General features: G+C 51.4%; 1 protein-coding gene across 1 annotated transcript; it reads right to left on the bottom strand.

The window, feature by feature from the left end:
• Positions 1-1,355: 1,355 nt before the first annotated feature.
• On the bottom strand, positions 1,356-8,766 carry NAPSA (napsin A aspartic peptidase). Its single transcript, XM_032169040.2, has 9 exons — positions 8,461-8,766; positions 5,141-5,282; positions 4,938-5,061; positions 4,622-4,740; positions 3,950-4,149; positions 2,707-2,829; positions 2,470-2,614; positions 1,890-1,988; positions 1,356-1,659 (listed from the first exon to the last, which is right to left on the bottom strand). Exons 1-9 carry the CDS (start codon positions 8,544-8,546, stop codon positions 1,432-1,434), a joined length of 1,266 nt encoding a protein of 421 aa, XP_032024931.1. The 5' UTR covers positions 8,547-8,766; the 3' UTR covers positions 1,356-1,431.
• Positions 8,767-15,978: the final 7,212 nt, after the last annotated feature.

The raw sequence follows: 15,978 nt of genomic DNA, 5'->3' as shown, positions 1-15,978 counted from the left end.
CGCCCCTCATGCTTTCCCTCTGCAGCACCCCATCCAACTTCACCCAAAGCGCCCTTAAGTAGTTTCTGAGAGGCCGTGCCTGCAAATTCCCAATTGGCCACAAGGTGGAGGTGTGGGCCTGTTTTCCCAGCCAAGATTCCCCAGCCGCCACCCCTGTTTCCAGAGCTGGACCCCTGGAACACCAGGCTCTTTCTAGCTTCCCTGCTTCCGCCCTAGCGGTTCCCACTGCCTGGAATGCCGACTTGTTCGCTCTCTGCACCCCACAGGAAAAGGAGCAGAACAGAGGCTTCCTGCCTGACTCGCCTGCCCGAGCTTACTGGGACCTGAATCTCCCCGTGTTTAGTCGTTTAGCGGTTTGTGATCCGGTCGGCCTCCACCATCAGAGCAGCACACTCTCGAGATGGGGCTCAGGCCTGACTCTTTTCGGGGTCCCCAGAATCGCTCAACACAATTCTTCCAGAAGCCTCGGGATGCAATTAAAGGATTGCCAGATTTTTCGACCGGTCGTTTTTTCGAATCATTTAGTTCTGGGTAGCAAGAGGCTGAGGAGGGGGGAGTGACGTCACCTCCGCGGGTGGGGCAGCACCGCTCCCCGAACCCGGGGGCTTTGAGCTCCCCAGGGGTCTAGGAATCTGGAGGGAGAGAGGAGAAACAGGAGATGAGATCCGGGGGAATGGTATCCTTGCCCCCTTGAACAGGAACTGGTAAACCCTTACCAATTACAGCCAACCCCCCACTGCCACCTGTCGCTGCCGTCGCGACCTGTCGCCTCTCACCCATGTTGTGGCTGCGCCCGCCCCCGTCAGGGCGTGACCACGGCGTGGACTACAACGACCGTGATGCTCCACGGCGCCGGGAGCTTTTGACGAAAGGTAGCGTAGGCGAGGGGCTTCATGGGACTCGTCTTACAAAACCCCTCACCAGGGTGCGTCCTGGAGAAAAGGGGTGATACCCTTCGCCTCCCTCTTCCTCAACTCCACGGGTACAGGCACAAAGTTTTCTATTATTTGTTTTTGAGATGGAGTTGCGTTGTTGCCCAGGCTGGAGTGCAACGGTGCGGTCTCGGCTCACTGCAACCTCGGCCTCCCAAGTTCAAGCCATTCTCCTGCCTCAGCCTCCCGAGTAGCCGGGATTACAGGCATGCGCCACCACGCACAGATAATTTTTTTTGTATTTTTAGTAGAGATGGGGTTTCACCATGTTGGCCAGGTTGGTCTCGAACTCCTGACCTCAGGTGATCCACCCGCCTCGACCTCCCAAAGTTCTGGGATTACGGGCGTGAGACACCGCGCCTGGTCACAAGGCTTTCTCTTTAAAAAGTACGCTCTGAAAAGAAGCAACTCAGGCAGGTTCGCTCAATGGAAATAGTGGATTTTTACTGGGTAGCGGGACCTCCGCGACCACCCGCTGCGCATGCGCTTCACTTGGGCGTCACCCGGGGAACTGCGCCTGCGTGGTCTCGCCCCATCCCACGTCAGCTCCGTGAGTGCGAGCGCGCGCCAGGCCCACTCGGGCGCTGCTTTCCCTGTCCCCGCGGTCGAAGACGGCCACATAAGTCCCCAAGAAGACGTCACCGAGGATCCAGAAGGGCCCTGCAGGCGGAGGGACATCCAAGGCCTGGAAACCGGACAAGCAGAGGCGGACGCCATTTCGAGTAGTCTGCAAGGCAACAAGACGACAACTGGGTGTCGCGGCCACAAGGACGGCCATTTGCCTGGGACCCCGTACTTCCCCCCCACCCTCGGGTTCTTTAATGTTCGCCAACAAACTGCCATCACAGGGACAAGAAATGTTTCTGCGCCCGCTTCCCTTCCTAGTGACGTCTCTCAGCTCTACCCTCTCAAACCGTCATATGACGTCACTATGGCGTCATGGTGATGGCCACCTACCTGGATGACGTAATCCTGGGCCGTGAGGTTAAACCAGACCCCGCCAAGAAGGAAGGAGACTGCGGGGAGCTTTGGGATTTCCGAGCACAGGATGATGTACTAGGGGAGAAGAGGAACTAGTGAAGTTGAGAGATTCCTGCTCTGCTCAATCCCTTCCGTGGCTCCCCAGTGCCATAGGGTAATTTCCGTATTGAGCACGTGGGTACTCAGCGTCCTGTGTGCAGAGGCCCTGCCGCCTAGACTTCTGCAGTCCCAAGCAAACCTGCATTATCGTCTCCCTCCACCCGGCCACCATCCAGAGTCACAGCATAGACACTTGGAAAGTGGCCTCAATTCCTCCCACCACCCTCCAGACTATCGTCTCCCTCCACCCGGCCACCATCCACAGAGTCACAGCATAGACACTTGGAAAGTGGCCTCAATTCCTCCCACCACCCTCCAGACTATCTGTCACGAAGTCCAGTGCCTGCTGCCCCGGAATGCCCCTTTAATACTTGCTTCCCACCCTCAGGCTCTTTGATGTTCACTGTCAAACTGCCATCAGCCTCCCCAACCCGTACCCACCAGACTGGGACCTCACCTCCCCAGCCAGCAGGGGATATCCCCCAATGGCTGCATGCAGGGCCCGGATCTCCTCAGTGGGTCCTGTGATGAGGGATGTGCCCGTATCCAGGATGGCAGCACAGCCCCGGGCACAGAGAGTCAGCCCTGGGCCCACCTTCACACTGAGGGGGAAGGAGGCAGTCATCAGAGGCAGGGTCCTAGGAGTCCAGGCCCCCAGCCTCCAGCTCCAGACCCAGGAGACCAAGTCCCTCACCGCTCCATGTGGATCTGCCAGTAGGCGGGGACTGTGACTGGCACGAAGGTGAGGGGTGGGATGTAGTGTGCTGGGTCTGAGCCCCCCAGGACCAGCTCTCCTCCATCAGGCTCTTCAGGGTCCCTGCAGGGGCAGAGTGTAGAGAGTGTAGATGTCAGTGTCACTGGCCCTCCCTCAGCCCTAGGTATTGCCAGGAATGGCACTTCCCACGAACTGGGTTGTTTCTGAGGTTCCTACGGGGTAATGGGATGCAGGAAGGGCCTATTTGTTGGGACCGGAAGCCAGGCAAGAAAAGCATGATGCTTTTCTTGATGGAAGCTAGAACTTCCTGAAGTGAAGACGAGACTTCATTTGGCTGTGGAAGGTGGAGTTTTGGGGGGATTTCCTGAGTTGAATATCATAGTAACCAAGTAGAGCAGTGGTGTCTTGGAATTGGCTCTTGAAGGTGTGACTTGTGCAGGGGTGGGGTGGCTTCCTGGGTAGGAGAAGAGAATTTCTGAATTGCCTGTTGTGTTATCTGGAGAGGTGTTAGACTTCCTGAGTTGGCTGAGAGCGATGGGAACAGGGATGGAGACTTCCTGGAAGGTGGAGGAGAGCAGGATCTACTAAGCGGTTGGTAGAACTGCTAGAGTGGGTTGGATGTCAGGGTAACTGAGGGGGCATAGGATTTTCTGACTGTGTGTGATGGGCCTCTGGGAGGGAAAGTGGAGACTTCTTGGAAACTTCTTGGATGTTGGGTGGGACTTCTGAGCATAACATTGAACTTCCTAGCAGGTGAGTAGGACTTCCTGGATTAAATTGGGCAATTCCTGACTTCTGGTCAGTGTTCTCAAATGGGATTTGAGCTTTCTTTTTAAGGAAGAGAAAGCTCCTGAGTATTTTGTTGGGTGGGGCATGGAATTTCCTTGTTTGATTTTGAAACATGGAGCATTCTGAACTGATGGTGAGTTTCCTTAGTATGTCTTAAGTTGTCACTTAAGCTCTGGGACTTCGAATAGGGTTGAGGTGTTTCTTTATAGGGCAGGTGACTTCCTGCATGGAGGATGCAACTTCTTGTATTGAATGGCTGACTTCCTGAATGAAGAGTATAGGTGGGTGACTCTGAGAGTGAGACTTCCTGCGTTGGGTCAGTGACTTCCTGAGTAGAGGTGGGCCTTTCTTTATGGAGTAAGAGACTTCCTGAAGGAAGACTCTCTTCCTTCTTGGGAATAGGACTCATAGATAGGTGCACCCTTCCCAGTACCTGTTGAGGTAAAAGGAGAAGATAGGCTTATCCAATAGCCCCCGCTCCACCAGTACATCCATCGGGGGCCGAACTCCTTCCACAGACAGAATGGGAAAACCAAGGCCCAATATCCCATCAAAATGGGCAAAAGTGAAGACCAGGCTGGGCTCCCAGAGAGCCTCCCCGAAAATCACTGATGCACCCTTGATTCCACCAATCTAGGGGTAGATTGAGATGTGACCAGTTACTTTTGGGAGGACAATAACCACATGTCCTGAGGTCTCCCAAACCAAGGCATGAATCCCAGGTCTGGGGACTTCTGGATGCAAGCCCCAACTTCCTAGGAAACTTTGCCTCTTGAGAAGCCCCACCCCTTCACCCAGGAACCCCTTTCTTCTCCTTGAGAAGCCCAACCTCTTCACCCAGGAAGCTCCTCCTCCCTGCTTGAGGCTCCACCTCTTAACCTTGGAAGCTCCTCCCCCCTGCTTGAGAAGCCCTACTTCACCCAGGAAGCCCTTCCCCCTCCTTGTGCCGCACCATCCCTTCACTCTGAAAGGCAGGCCCTCCTCCCCACTTGAAAAGCCCCATCCATTGGCTTGGGAAGCTCCTCAAGCCCCTTCCTAAGCCAGATAATCTTAGACAATGGGGTTCTCCCAGGCTCAAGACTTCTGAGAGTCAAAGGCCACTCACAGTCAGCTTGTCCTCACTCAGGATTCCATCTACCCGCCCAGTTCCATATTGAATGTCAAACTTGGTCCCATTGGCCTGGAAGGAGCTGGAGGCTTTGGGATCAAATCGGTGGTGTAACCCTAGGTTAGAGGTTAGAAAGGTGTCACTGAGGGAGGGAATCTCCCCAGTGCCTACTGCCCCTTTGACTTCCTGACCTGTGAGGGCATGTTTCTCAAAAAAAAAGAACAGTTCCTCAAAAATCTCTGAGAAGCTGAGGTCAAGCCCCGCCTTCTCCCTTCACCCCCATTCAGCCTTATTCTCCCGCATAGAAGCTCACAGCAGGGCACACTGAAGAAGTGACATCTCCTGGACGGGACCCAGAGATTGGAGGAGCCAGTGTCAAAGACGACAGTGAAGTTTTGTGGCGGCGTTCCCAGCCCAATTTCCCCAAAATACTGCACCTAAGAGCAAAAGAGGAGCGTAAACGAAGAGTTTGGCTCAAGGGCGCAGGGGTGAGGGCTGTGTGAGGCTGTGACTCACATCCCTGTAGTTCGAGAGAGGTACGAAGGTGGGCTTGTCCCCAGGGGATGGGGCCCCCAACCTGGGGAGCTCTGCTGGTTCTCTCCATCCCCTCATTAGGTTCAGTGTCCTGCGTTCAGGTTGGACTCGATGAAGAGGGATGCTGTAGGGAAAGAGGATATTGACAGGAAGCTGCCCTTCTTGGAGACCCTCTAAATAGACTTACCCAAATAGGATATGATGACAAATTCAACATCTCCAAGGCACTACAATAGTAGTCAGTACCAGAAACCCTGTAATAACAACCTCCAGAAAAGGCCATCAAAGATGCCATGATGACAAATATCCCCAAAGACTTTACAAGAGCAAACCATCCCAAACAGACCTTTCCACGTCCAAATCCCTTAAAATAAGCTATTCCCAAGGAATTGACATTCTCAAAGGTTTCCCAAGACCCTAACAGAATACCTAACCTTTGCAAAAGCCCTTGGGTGGTGGCCCCTGCATGCTTCAGTTCATGAGGTTAGGGACTGTTTTCCCCACCCTTGAGGAGAAAAATGTAAGCCTCAAATCTTAATTGTCTTGCTCTGTTGCCCGTGCTGATCTCAAACTCCTGGCCTCAGCCTCCCAAAGTGCTGGGATTACAGAGGAAAGCCACTGTGCCCTCTCCAGGTTCCCTTAAACTGTATTTGCAAAAGCAGGAGGCAAACAGGATTTGGCCCTTAAGCTGAGTGTTTGCAACCCTTGACTTAGAGGGTCAATTACAATTCAGATATCTTGGTTGCTAATTAAGTAGGTTTAGGGTGGGGCCCAAGAATTTGGATTTCTAACAAGTTCTCAGGTCACGATGATGCTGTTGATACAACATTTGGAGACTCACTTTTCTTTGCATTGACTTCGAAAATGGCCATGAGACATTAGGTTCAAAAAGCAGGTTAACAAGCACCATGTGCGGTAATATCTTCGTTCCTGCTTTTAGTCACTCCTTGAAGCACTTGTCACATGACTCACACCTTTCCCCTCACCCGCCATGAGTCAGTCTTTGAGAGGCACAAGAATGTGAAGTGGGGAAAACTCTTCCTGGAAGTGTACACCCCTCCCCCTACCAAGAGTTCCAGGGGATGAAGACGAGAGGAGAAAAAGAGAGATGGGGGCAGGGAGGGGGCATCAGAGGTAAGGTAGTGGGAAGACTTCTTGCATAGGGTCCCCAAGATTGGATTTCTTTTTCTTTTTTAAACTTTTTATTTGAAAGAGGGTCTCCCTCTGTCCCCCAGGCTGGAGTACAGTAGTGCAGTCAGGGTTCACTGCAGCCTTGATCTCCAGGGCTCAAGTGATTCCCCCACCTCAGCCTCTGGAGTAGCTGAGACTATGGGCACACCACCACACCTAGCTTTTTATTTTATTATTTTATTTTTTTATTAGACAAGGTGTCACCCTGTTGCCCAGCCTGGAGTTCAGTAGCAGGATCATAGCTCACCGCCCCCTCCAACTCCTGGGCTCAAGCAATCCTCCTTCCTCAGCCTCCTGAATAGCTGGGACCATGGGTGTGCACCACCACACTGAGCTAATTTTTGTATTTTTTGTAGAGATGGAGTCTGGCCATGTTGCCCAGGCTGGTCTCAAAACTCTTGGCCTCAAACGAGCTTCCCACCTTGGCCTTCCAAAGTGCTGGGTTACAGGTGTGAGCCAAGTCTCTGGCCAAAAAGATGACTTCTTCAGGCCGAACAGTTTGATGGGCATGATGTGGGGAGTCTCAGTTTAAATGTCACATATCTGGGGCTCAAAGATGGGAGGAGTGTGTCACATGTCTGGAAACCACAGTACCTAATCATCAGAGCTCATAGTGGGGTCTGCAGACATGTCCTGGCCAGGCACAGTGGCTCACGCCTGTAATCCCAGCATTTTGGGAGGCTGAGGCAGGCAGATCACGAGGTCAGGAGTTCGAGACCAGCTTGGCCAACATGGTGAAACCTCATCTCTACTAAAGATACAAAAAAAATTAGCCGGGCATGGTGACTCACCCCTGTAATCCCAGCACTTTCAGAGGAAGGAGAATGGCGTGAACCTGGGAGATGGAGGTTGCAGTGAGCCGAGATCGCACCATTGCACTCCAGCCTGGGCGACCGGGCAAGACTCTGTCTCAAAAAAAAAGGCACGGTGGTTCACACCTGTAATCCCAGCACTTTGGGAGGCCGAGGCGGGTGGATCACAAAGCCAGGAAATCAAGACCATCCTGGCTAACACCGTGAAACCCCATCTCTACTAAAAATACAAAAAATTAGCCGGGCGTGGTGGCGGGCACCTGTAGTCCCAGCTGCTTGGGAGGCTGAGGCAGGAGAATGGCGTGAACCCTGGGGACAGAGCTTGCAGTGAGCCGAGATCACACCACTGCACTCCAGCCTGGGCAACAGAGTGAGACTCAGTCTCAAAAAAAAAAAAAAAAAAAAAAGTCCTGAGAGGAGAGGGAGGGGTCCTCAATCTAGAGTCTCAGTGCTGTAAGATCTGGGACTTAAAAGGGCTCTGGGACGGGATGCGGGGGCTCACGTCTGTAATCACAGCACTTTTGGAGGCTGAGGCAGAAGGATCACTTGAGGTCAGGAGTTCAAGACCAGCCTGGCAAACATGGAGAAACCCCATCTCTACTAAAAATACAAAAATTAGCCGGACGTGGTGGCATGTGCCTGTAGTCCCAGCTACTTGGGAGGCTGAGGCAGCAGAATCACTTGAACCCTGGAGGTGGAGGTTGCAGTGAGCTGATATCACCCCACTGCACTCCAGCCTGGGTAACAGAGCAAGACTCTGTCTCAAAAAATAATAATAATTAATAATAATAATAAAAGGGCTCTGGTCAGCCAGGCGCAGTGGCTCATGCCTGTAATCCCAGCACTTTGGGAGGCCTAGGTGAGCAGATCACAAAGTCAGGAATTCCAGACGGGCCTGGTCAACATGGTGAAACCCCGTCTGTACTAAAAATACAAAAATTAGCTGAGCGTGGTGGCGCGAGCCTGTAATCCCAGCTACTTGGGAGGCTGAGGCAGGAGAATCGCGTGATCCCAGGAGGCAGAGGTTTCAGTGAGCTGAAATCATGCCATTGCACTCCAGCCTGGGCAACAGAGTGAGACTCCATCTCAAAAAAAAAAAAAAAAATCTGGTTTTAAGAGATGTCAGAGTGGAGCCCTTAGAGGTGACAGCCTGGTTTAGAGATCTGGGAAGCTGAGAAAGAAGCGCTAGGGATCCTAGGTGCCAAGTTTGGGGATCACTGAACTGGGAGTCCTCGACTTAAATGGCAAGAGGCAGAGAATCACTCCCAAGGTTGGGAGTGGTAGATGGGGTCACCATACCGGATCAGTGTGGCCCCGGCAGGCTCCACATTCAGCAGAGGCAGCAGCAGCAGCAGCAGGGGTAGCAGCAGTGGTGGTGGAGACATCGCTGGGGACCTGGGTGTGAACCCAGGTGTCCTGGGGCCTCATTTTCTTTCCCCTGTGACTCCGCCCTGTTCATACCCCACCTCCAGGTTTAGAAGGAGACCAGGACATGAAATCTGTCTGCAGGTGTCGCAGTGGGACAAGGATGTTTTTTGAAGATTTGTGCAGAGTATTTTTGGAGGGTCGGCAGAAGTAGTATCCTGTGCTCCTGGTGCTCCTCACTCCCTACTTGGGTGGCAGTGATGGTGCAGTCTCCTCCACCGTGACCACCTCCCACCCCCCCATCCTTCAGCTGCTGTCAGTTTTACTTTTAACTTTCACATAACTTTTCTGAGACTTATTAACCACAAGTGTTTCCTTGGCCAAGTGTGAGAGACCAGCAGGTATCTGTGAAGGGCCTGGGGGAAGGGAGAAAGGACGTGATTAGACACCTGCCCTCACATATGAAGTGGGACTGCCCGCATTTCAGGACCCAGTCTCTTACTGTTTTATTTGTAGGTGAAGTATGTTTCTTGTAGACAACAGATCATTGGGTATTGTTTTTTGTTTGTTCGTTTTTGTTTTTTCCTTTTTTTTTGAGACTGAGTTTCACTCTTGTTGCCCAGGCTGGGATTACAGGCATGTGCCACCACGCCCAGCTAATTTTGTATTTTTAGTAGAGACAGGGTTTCTCCATGTTGGTCAGGCTGGTCTAGAACTCCTGACCTCAGGTGATCCGCCCGCCTTGGCCTCCCAAAGTGCTGGGATTACAGGCGTGAGCCACTGCGCCCAGCTGATTCTCAATTATTTCAATCTCTTTGTTAAACTTATCTGATAGAATCTGAATTCCTTCTGTGTGTTATCTTGAATTTCTTTGAGTTTCCTCAAAACAGCTATTTTAAATTCTGTGTCTGAAAGGTCACATGTCTCTGTTTCTTCGAAGCTTGGTCCTTGGTGGCTTATTTCATTTGTTTGGTAAGGTCATTTATTCTGGGTGGCCTTGATGCTTATAGATGTTCATTGGCTGGGCATTGACGAGTTAGGTATTTATTTATTTATTTATTTATTTAGATGGAGTTTTGCTCTTGTTGCCCAAGCTGCAGTGCAATGGTGCGATCTCAGCTCGCTGCAACCTCTGCCTCCCAGGTGCAAGTAATTCTGCCTCGGCCTCCCGAGTAGCTGGGACTACAGGCACCCGACACCACCCTGGCTGATTTTTTTTTTTTTTTTGAGATGGAGTTTCACTCTTATTGCCCAGGCTGGAGTGTAATGGCGCCATCTTGGCTCACTGGAACCTCCGCCTCCTGAGTTCAAGCGATTCTCCTGTCTCAGCCTCCCAAGTAGCTGGGATTATAGGCGCATGCCAGCTAGTTTTTGTATTTTTAGTAGAGACAGGGTTTCATCATATTGGTCAGGCTGGTCTCGAACTCCTGACCTCAGGTGATCCACCTGCTTCAGCCTCCCAAAGTGCTGGGATTACAGGCATGAGCCACCACGCCTGGCCTATGCCCAGCTAATTTTTGTATTTTTAGTAGAGATGGGGTTTCACCATGTTGCCTAGCCTGGTCTCGAACTCCTGACCTCAGGTGATCTTCCTGCTTCAGCCTCCCAAAGTGCTGGGATTACAGACATGAGCCACCACGCCTGGCTATGTTAAGTATTTGTTGTAGTCTTTGCAGACAAGGCTTGTTTGTACCTGTCCTTTTTGGGGAGGCTTTCCAGGTATTCGGAAGTACTTGGGTGTTGTGATCTAAGCCATGTCTGCATTAGGGGGCTCCCCAAGCCCATTAATGCTGTGGTTCTTACAAACTCATAGAGGTACTATCTCAGTGGTCTTGGATAAGATCCAGAAGATTTATCTGGATTAACAGGCAGAGACTCTTGTTCTCTTCCCTTGCTTTCTCTCAGAGTCTCTCTCTCTCTCTTTCCTTCTATCTCTCTCTCTCCCTGTCTCTCTCTCTCCCTCTGTCTCTCTCCCTCTCTCTCCGTTTCCCTCTCTCCCTCTCTCTCTCTCTCTCTCTCCCTCTGTCTCTCTCTCTCTCTCCTGAGCTACCTGGAACTGGGAGTGGGGTGACACAAACACCCCTATGCCTACTATCACTGAGATTGCGCTGGGTCCTGCCCATGGCCTCCTGTAACCACGACCTACCTGGCTCCTTTGGGCTCTAAAACTAGCAGGTTCCAAAGGCAGCCACGCTTACATCCTTCCCTTCAGGGCATCAAGTTACCCCAGGTCCCAGGTGGGTCCAGAGATGCAGTCAGTGAGCCAGGGACTGCAGTCAAAACCCTTAGAAATCCTCTGGGTGGGCCGGGCACGGTGGCTCAAGCCTGTAATCCTAGCACTTTGGGAGGCCGAGGCGGGCGGATCACAAGGTCAGGAGGTCGGGACCATCCTGGCCAACATGGTGAAACCCTGTCTCTACTAAAAATACAAAAATTAGCCAGGCATGGTGGTCAGCGCCTGTAATCCCAGCTGCTCGGGAGGCTGAGACAGGAGAATCGCTTGAACCTGGGAGGCGGAAGTTGCAGTGAGCCAAGATCGTGCTGCTACACTCCAGTCTGGGCGACAAAGCAAGACTCAATCTCAAAAAAAAAAAAAAAGAAAGAAAAGAAAGGCTAGATGCGGTTGGGGTGTGTTTGGGAGGCTGGGGGTGTCATCCCAGCCCTTTGGAAGGCTGAGGCAGGAAGATCGCTTGAGCCTGGGAGTTGGAGACCAGCCTGGGCAACAAAGGGAGACCCTGTCTGTACAAAAAAATGTAAAAATTATCTGGGCGTAATGGCACACTCCTGTAGTCCCAGCTACTGGGGAAGGTGAGGCAGGAGGATCACTTGAGCCCAGGAGGCTGAAGCTGCAGTGAGCTGTCATCACGCCACTGCACTCCATCCCGGGCGACAGAGTGAGACACTGTCTCAATAGAAATAAATAAATACATAAATAATGGTAAAGATCCACTTTGTGCACTCCTTGCTCTGGGGGATTTTCCTGAAGCAGCCGACCGTGTCCCTGATAACTGTCACCATCCCCCTTTGTTTTCTCAGTCAGAGCACTCGATCTGGGCCCCTTCAACTCGCCCCCCACGCTTTCCGTCTGCAGCACCCCATCCAACTTCACCCAAGCGCCCTTAAGTAGTTTGAGAGGCCGTGCCTGCAAATTCCCAATTGGCCACAAGGTGGAGGTGTGGGCCTGTTTTCCCAGCCAAGATTCCCCAGCCGTCACCCCTGTTTCTAGAGCTGGACCCCTGGAACACCAGGCTTTTTCTAGCTTCCCTGCTTCCGCCCTAGCGGTTCCCACCGCCTGGAATGCCGACTTGCTCGCTCTCTGCACCCCACGGGAAAAGGAGCAGAACAGAGGCTTCCTCCCTGACTCCCCTGCCCGAGCTTACTGGGAGAACTCCTGCCGAACAATGCCCAGCCAATGGGACCTGGATCTCCCCATGTCTTGTCTCTCAGAGGGTTGTGACCAGGTCGGCCTCCACCATCAGAGGAGCACAGTTTCCAGAATCGCCCAACACATTCTTTCCGGAATCCCCTCAGGAGGATTAGGTAAAGGATTGTCAGATTTTAAAACCCGTCATTTTATTTACTAACTAACCTCGTAAGAAAGGAATTATCGCCCACATTTTACGGGGTTTGGGGGTGGTGCTGCGGTGCAGCAAGATTAAGAGGAGGCAGCCCAGGTGCACTTGGAGGGGAATTGAACCTGGTTCTTGAAGCTGCAGACACCAAGTAATCAGCCTAGATGCCTCGCATTGTCTTTGCCGGGATTACTTTTGCCCCTGTTGGCAAAATCTGGCGGGAATCTGTCACGTGGTTGCTCCTGGCTGCAAGGACGACCCGGAAATGTAGTCTAGTTGTGTGTCCAAGAGTGAGGGACCCTTTGGGTGACTCTCAGCCACTGTGGGCCACATCTGACCCCACGAGGCCTCAAATTCGGACCCGCGTTCCCTCTATGAGCTTATATCGCACCTTCCCGAGGTCTCACATTAGTTGTTTTTTTTTTTCCTTGAGGCAGAATCTCACTCTGTTGTCCAGGCTGGAGTGCAGTGGATGTGATCTCCGCTCAGTGCAACCTCCGAACCCCCAGGTTCAAGCGATTCTCCTGCCATTTTTTCTATTTTTAGTAGAGACGGGGTTTTGCTATGTTGGCCGTGCCGGTCTCGAACTCCTGACCTCAGGTGATCTGCCCACCTTGGCCTCCCAAAGTGTTGGGATTACAAGTGTGAGCCACTGTACCTGGCCTACTCAAAATATTAAACATAGGCTGGGCGTGGTGGCTCATGCATGTCATCCCAGCAGGTTGGCAGGCTGAGGTGGGAGGATTGCTTGAGCCCAGGAGTTCCAGACCAGCCTGGGGAACATAGTGCGTCTGTCTCTACAAAAGAATCACCTGGGCTTGCTAGTGCATGCTTGTAGTCCCAGCTACTCCGGAGACTGAGGTGGCAGGATTACTTAGCCCAGGAGGTCATGGCTGCAGTGAGCTGTGACCACACCACCCCACTCCAGCCTGGGTAGCAGAGTGAGACACTGTCTCAAAACAAAACAAAACAAAACAAAAAGTTAAACATAGAGTTACTGCATGACCCAGCAATCCCACTCCAAGGTGAAATGAGAACATATGTCTACACAAAAACTTGTACAAGAATGTTCGTAGCAGTGTTGCAGCCAGGAATAGAAACATCCCACCTGTCCATTAACTGGCGAATGGGTAAGTAAAAGGTGGTATATCCATACCATGGACTATTACTGTGCCATAAACAGAAATGAAGTACTGATACATTCTACAATGTAGATGAACCTAGAAAATGTTATGCCAAGTGAGAGATGCCAGTCACAAAGAGCCACATATTCCAAGGATCCATTTATAAGAAATGTCTAGAATAGGAAAATTCCATAAAGTCATACAATTTTTTTTTTTTTTTTTAAACAGAGTCTTGCATTGTCACCCAGGCTGGAGTGCAGTGGCAACATTATGGCTCACTGCAACCTCAACCTCCTGGACACAAGTGATCCTCCCATCTCAGCCTCCTGAGTAGCTGGGACTAGAGGCATTCGCTACCCTGCATGGCTTAGTTTTTAATTTTTTGTAGAGATGGGGGTGGGGGTGTCTCCCTATGTTGCCCAGATTTGGTCTCAAACTCCTGGGCTCAAACAATCCTCCAGCATCGGCCTCCCAAAGTGCTGGGGTTACAGGCGTGAGCCACCTCACGCAGCCAGATATAGATTAATGGCTGCCTCAAGCTGGAAGAAAAGGGTGGGAGAATTGGGTATAACTGTTTTTTGTTTGTTTGAGACAGAGTCTAGGTCAGTTGCCAGGCTGGAGGGCAGTGGCGTGATCTAGGCTCACTGCAACCTCTGCCTCCCGGGTTCAAGCGATTCTCCTGCCTCAGCCTCCTGAGTAGCTGGGATTTCAGGTACCTGCCACCATACTCGGCTAATTTTTGTATTTTTAGTAGAGACGGGGTTTCGTCATGTTGGCCAGGATGGTCTCAATCTCTTGACCTCGTGATCCGCCTGCCTCGGCCTTCCAAAGTGCTGGGATTACAGGTGTGAGCCACCGCGGCCAGCGGGTATATCTGCTTATGGGAATGGGGTTTCTTTGTGGAGTGACCAAAGTGTTCTAAAATTGGTTATGGTGGTGGTTGCACAACCCTGTGAACATGCTAAAAACCATTAAATTGTACTTAAAAGTGGTGAATTGTTTGGTATGTGAACCAAATCTCAATAAAGCTATTACCAAAAGAATTAGAGGATATTGGATTACTTACAAATGAGAACCTTGGTCCACAACTACCTTCAAACAATAAAACTGCCAGTGATCGAATGCTTCTGTATGCCAAGCACTGCGCTTCTGGGATCCTCATACCCTTCATAAGAAATAAGAACAAGAGGCTGGGCACAGCAGCTCACGCCTGTAATTCCTGCACTTTGAGAGGCCGAGGTGGGTGGATCACCTGAGGTCAGGAGTTCGAGACCAGTCTGGCCAACATGATGAAATCCTGTCTCTATTAGAAATACAAAAAATTAGCCAGGCATGGTGGCAGGTGCCTATAGTCCTGGCTACTCAGGAGGCTGAGGCAGGAGAATTGCTTGAACCCAGCAGGCAGAGGTTGCAGTGAGCCGAGATCACACCCCTGTACTAGAGTAAACTCCGTCTCAAATTAATAAATAAATAAGAACAAAGCCGGGTTTGGTGGCTCATGCCTGTAATCCCAGCACTTTGGGAGGCCGAGGCGGGTGGATCACTTGATGTCAGGAGTTTGAGACCAGCCTGCCCAACATGGTGAAACCCCGTCTCTACTAAAAACACAAAAATTAGCCGGGCATGGTGGTGCGCACCTGTGATCCCAGCTACTCGGGAGGCTGAGGCAGGAGAATAACTTGAACCTGGGAGGCAGAAGTTGCAGTGAACCAAGATTGGGCCACTGCACTGTAGCCTGTGTGACAAGAGTGAAACTCAAAGAAAAAAGGAAGAACGATTTATCCTATTTTACCAGTAGGTCAACCGAGACTGAGTGCAATGTGACTTGCCCCAAAAGTGTTGTAATTCCTCTTCAGCCTATTTCAGGACTCCTGCACTTTTCTAATAGTGGAAACTTAGAAACAACTTTAACAGCCACAAGAATCAATATAGGCTGGATGTGAGGCTCATGCCTGTAATCCCAGCACTTTGGGAGGCCAAGGTGGGCAGATCGCCTGAGTCCATGAGTTCAAGAACAGCCTAGGCAACATGGCGAAACCCCATCTCTACCAAAAATATAAAAACTTAGCCGGGCGTGGTGGCTCATGCCTGCGGTCCCAGATGCTCTGGAGGCTGAGGTGGGAGGATCATCTGAGCCCAGGAGGTCAGGGCTGCAATAAGCCAAGATGGCACCACTGCACTCCAGCCTGGGCGACAGAGTGAGATCTTTTTTTTTTTTTTTTTTTTTGAGATGGAGTTTTGCTCTTCTTGCCCAGGCTGGAGTGCAATGGCGTGATCTCGGCTCACCACAACCTCCGCCTCCTGGGTTCAAGCAATTCTTCTGCCTCAGCCTCCTGAGTAGCTGGGATTACAGGCGCCTGCCACCACACCTGGCTAATTTTGTATTTTTAGTAGAGACGGGGTTTCTCCATGTTGGTCAGGCTGGTCTCGAACTCCCAACCTCAGGTGATCCGCCCACCTTGGCCTCCCAAAGTGCTGGGATTACAGGCATGAGCCACCGCGCCCAGCCCAGAGTGAGATCTTATCTCAAAAAAATAAATAAAGTATAAATACAAGTAAGTACTCTTACTCTTAAAAGTACTTAAAAAACAAGGTCAGTACTCTTGATACCGGTAGGTTAGGGGAAGTCCCCATACACTGGTGTGGGACCTCCACCCCAGCCAGTGTCCAGGCTCTTGACACCATCTCGGGAAGGAACTCTAGGACAAGTGGGAAAATACTGAAAGTACAAACATGTATTGCAAAGTGAAAAGTGC

The sequence above is a fragment of the Hylobates moloch genome, unplaced genomic scaffold (assembly GCF_009828535.3).
Source record: "Hylobates moloch isolate HMO894 unplaced genomic scaffold, HMol_V3 SCAFFOLD_12, whole genome shotgun sequence".
In the NCBI taxonomy this organism is placed as follows: domain Eukaryota; kingdom Metazoa; phylum Chordata; class Mammalia; order Primates; family Hylobatidae; genus Hylobates; species Hylobates moloch.
Note: the sequence above shows the minus strand (reverse complement) of the source record. Positions and strands in the feature narration are given on the sequence as shown.

Excerpts from the sequence above, each read along its gene's own strand:
- NAPSA (XM_032169040.2), bottom strand. The coding sequence starts at position 8,546 with ATGTCTCCACCACCACTGCTGCTACCCCTGCTGCTGCTGCTGCTGCCT. Across the intron at positions 4,741-4,937 it reads CTTCTTCAGTGTGCCCTGCT|GGTTACACCACCGATTTGAT; the intron begins GTGAGCTTCTAT and ends CCTCTAACCTAG. Across the intron at positions 1,989-2,469 it reads ATCCCCTGCTGGCTGGGGAG|TACATCATCCTGTGCTCGGA; the intron begins GTGAGGTCCCAG and ends CTTCTCCCCTAG.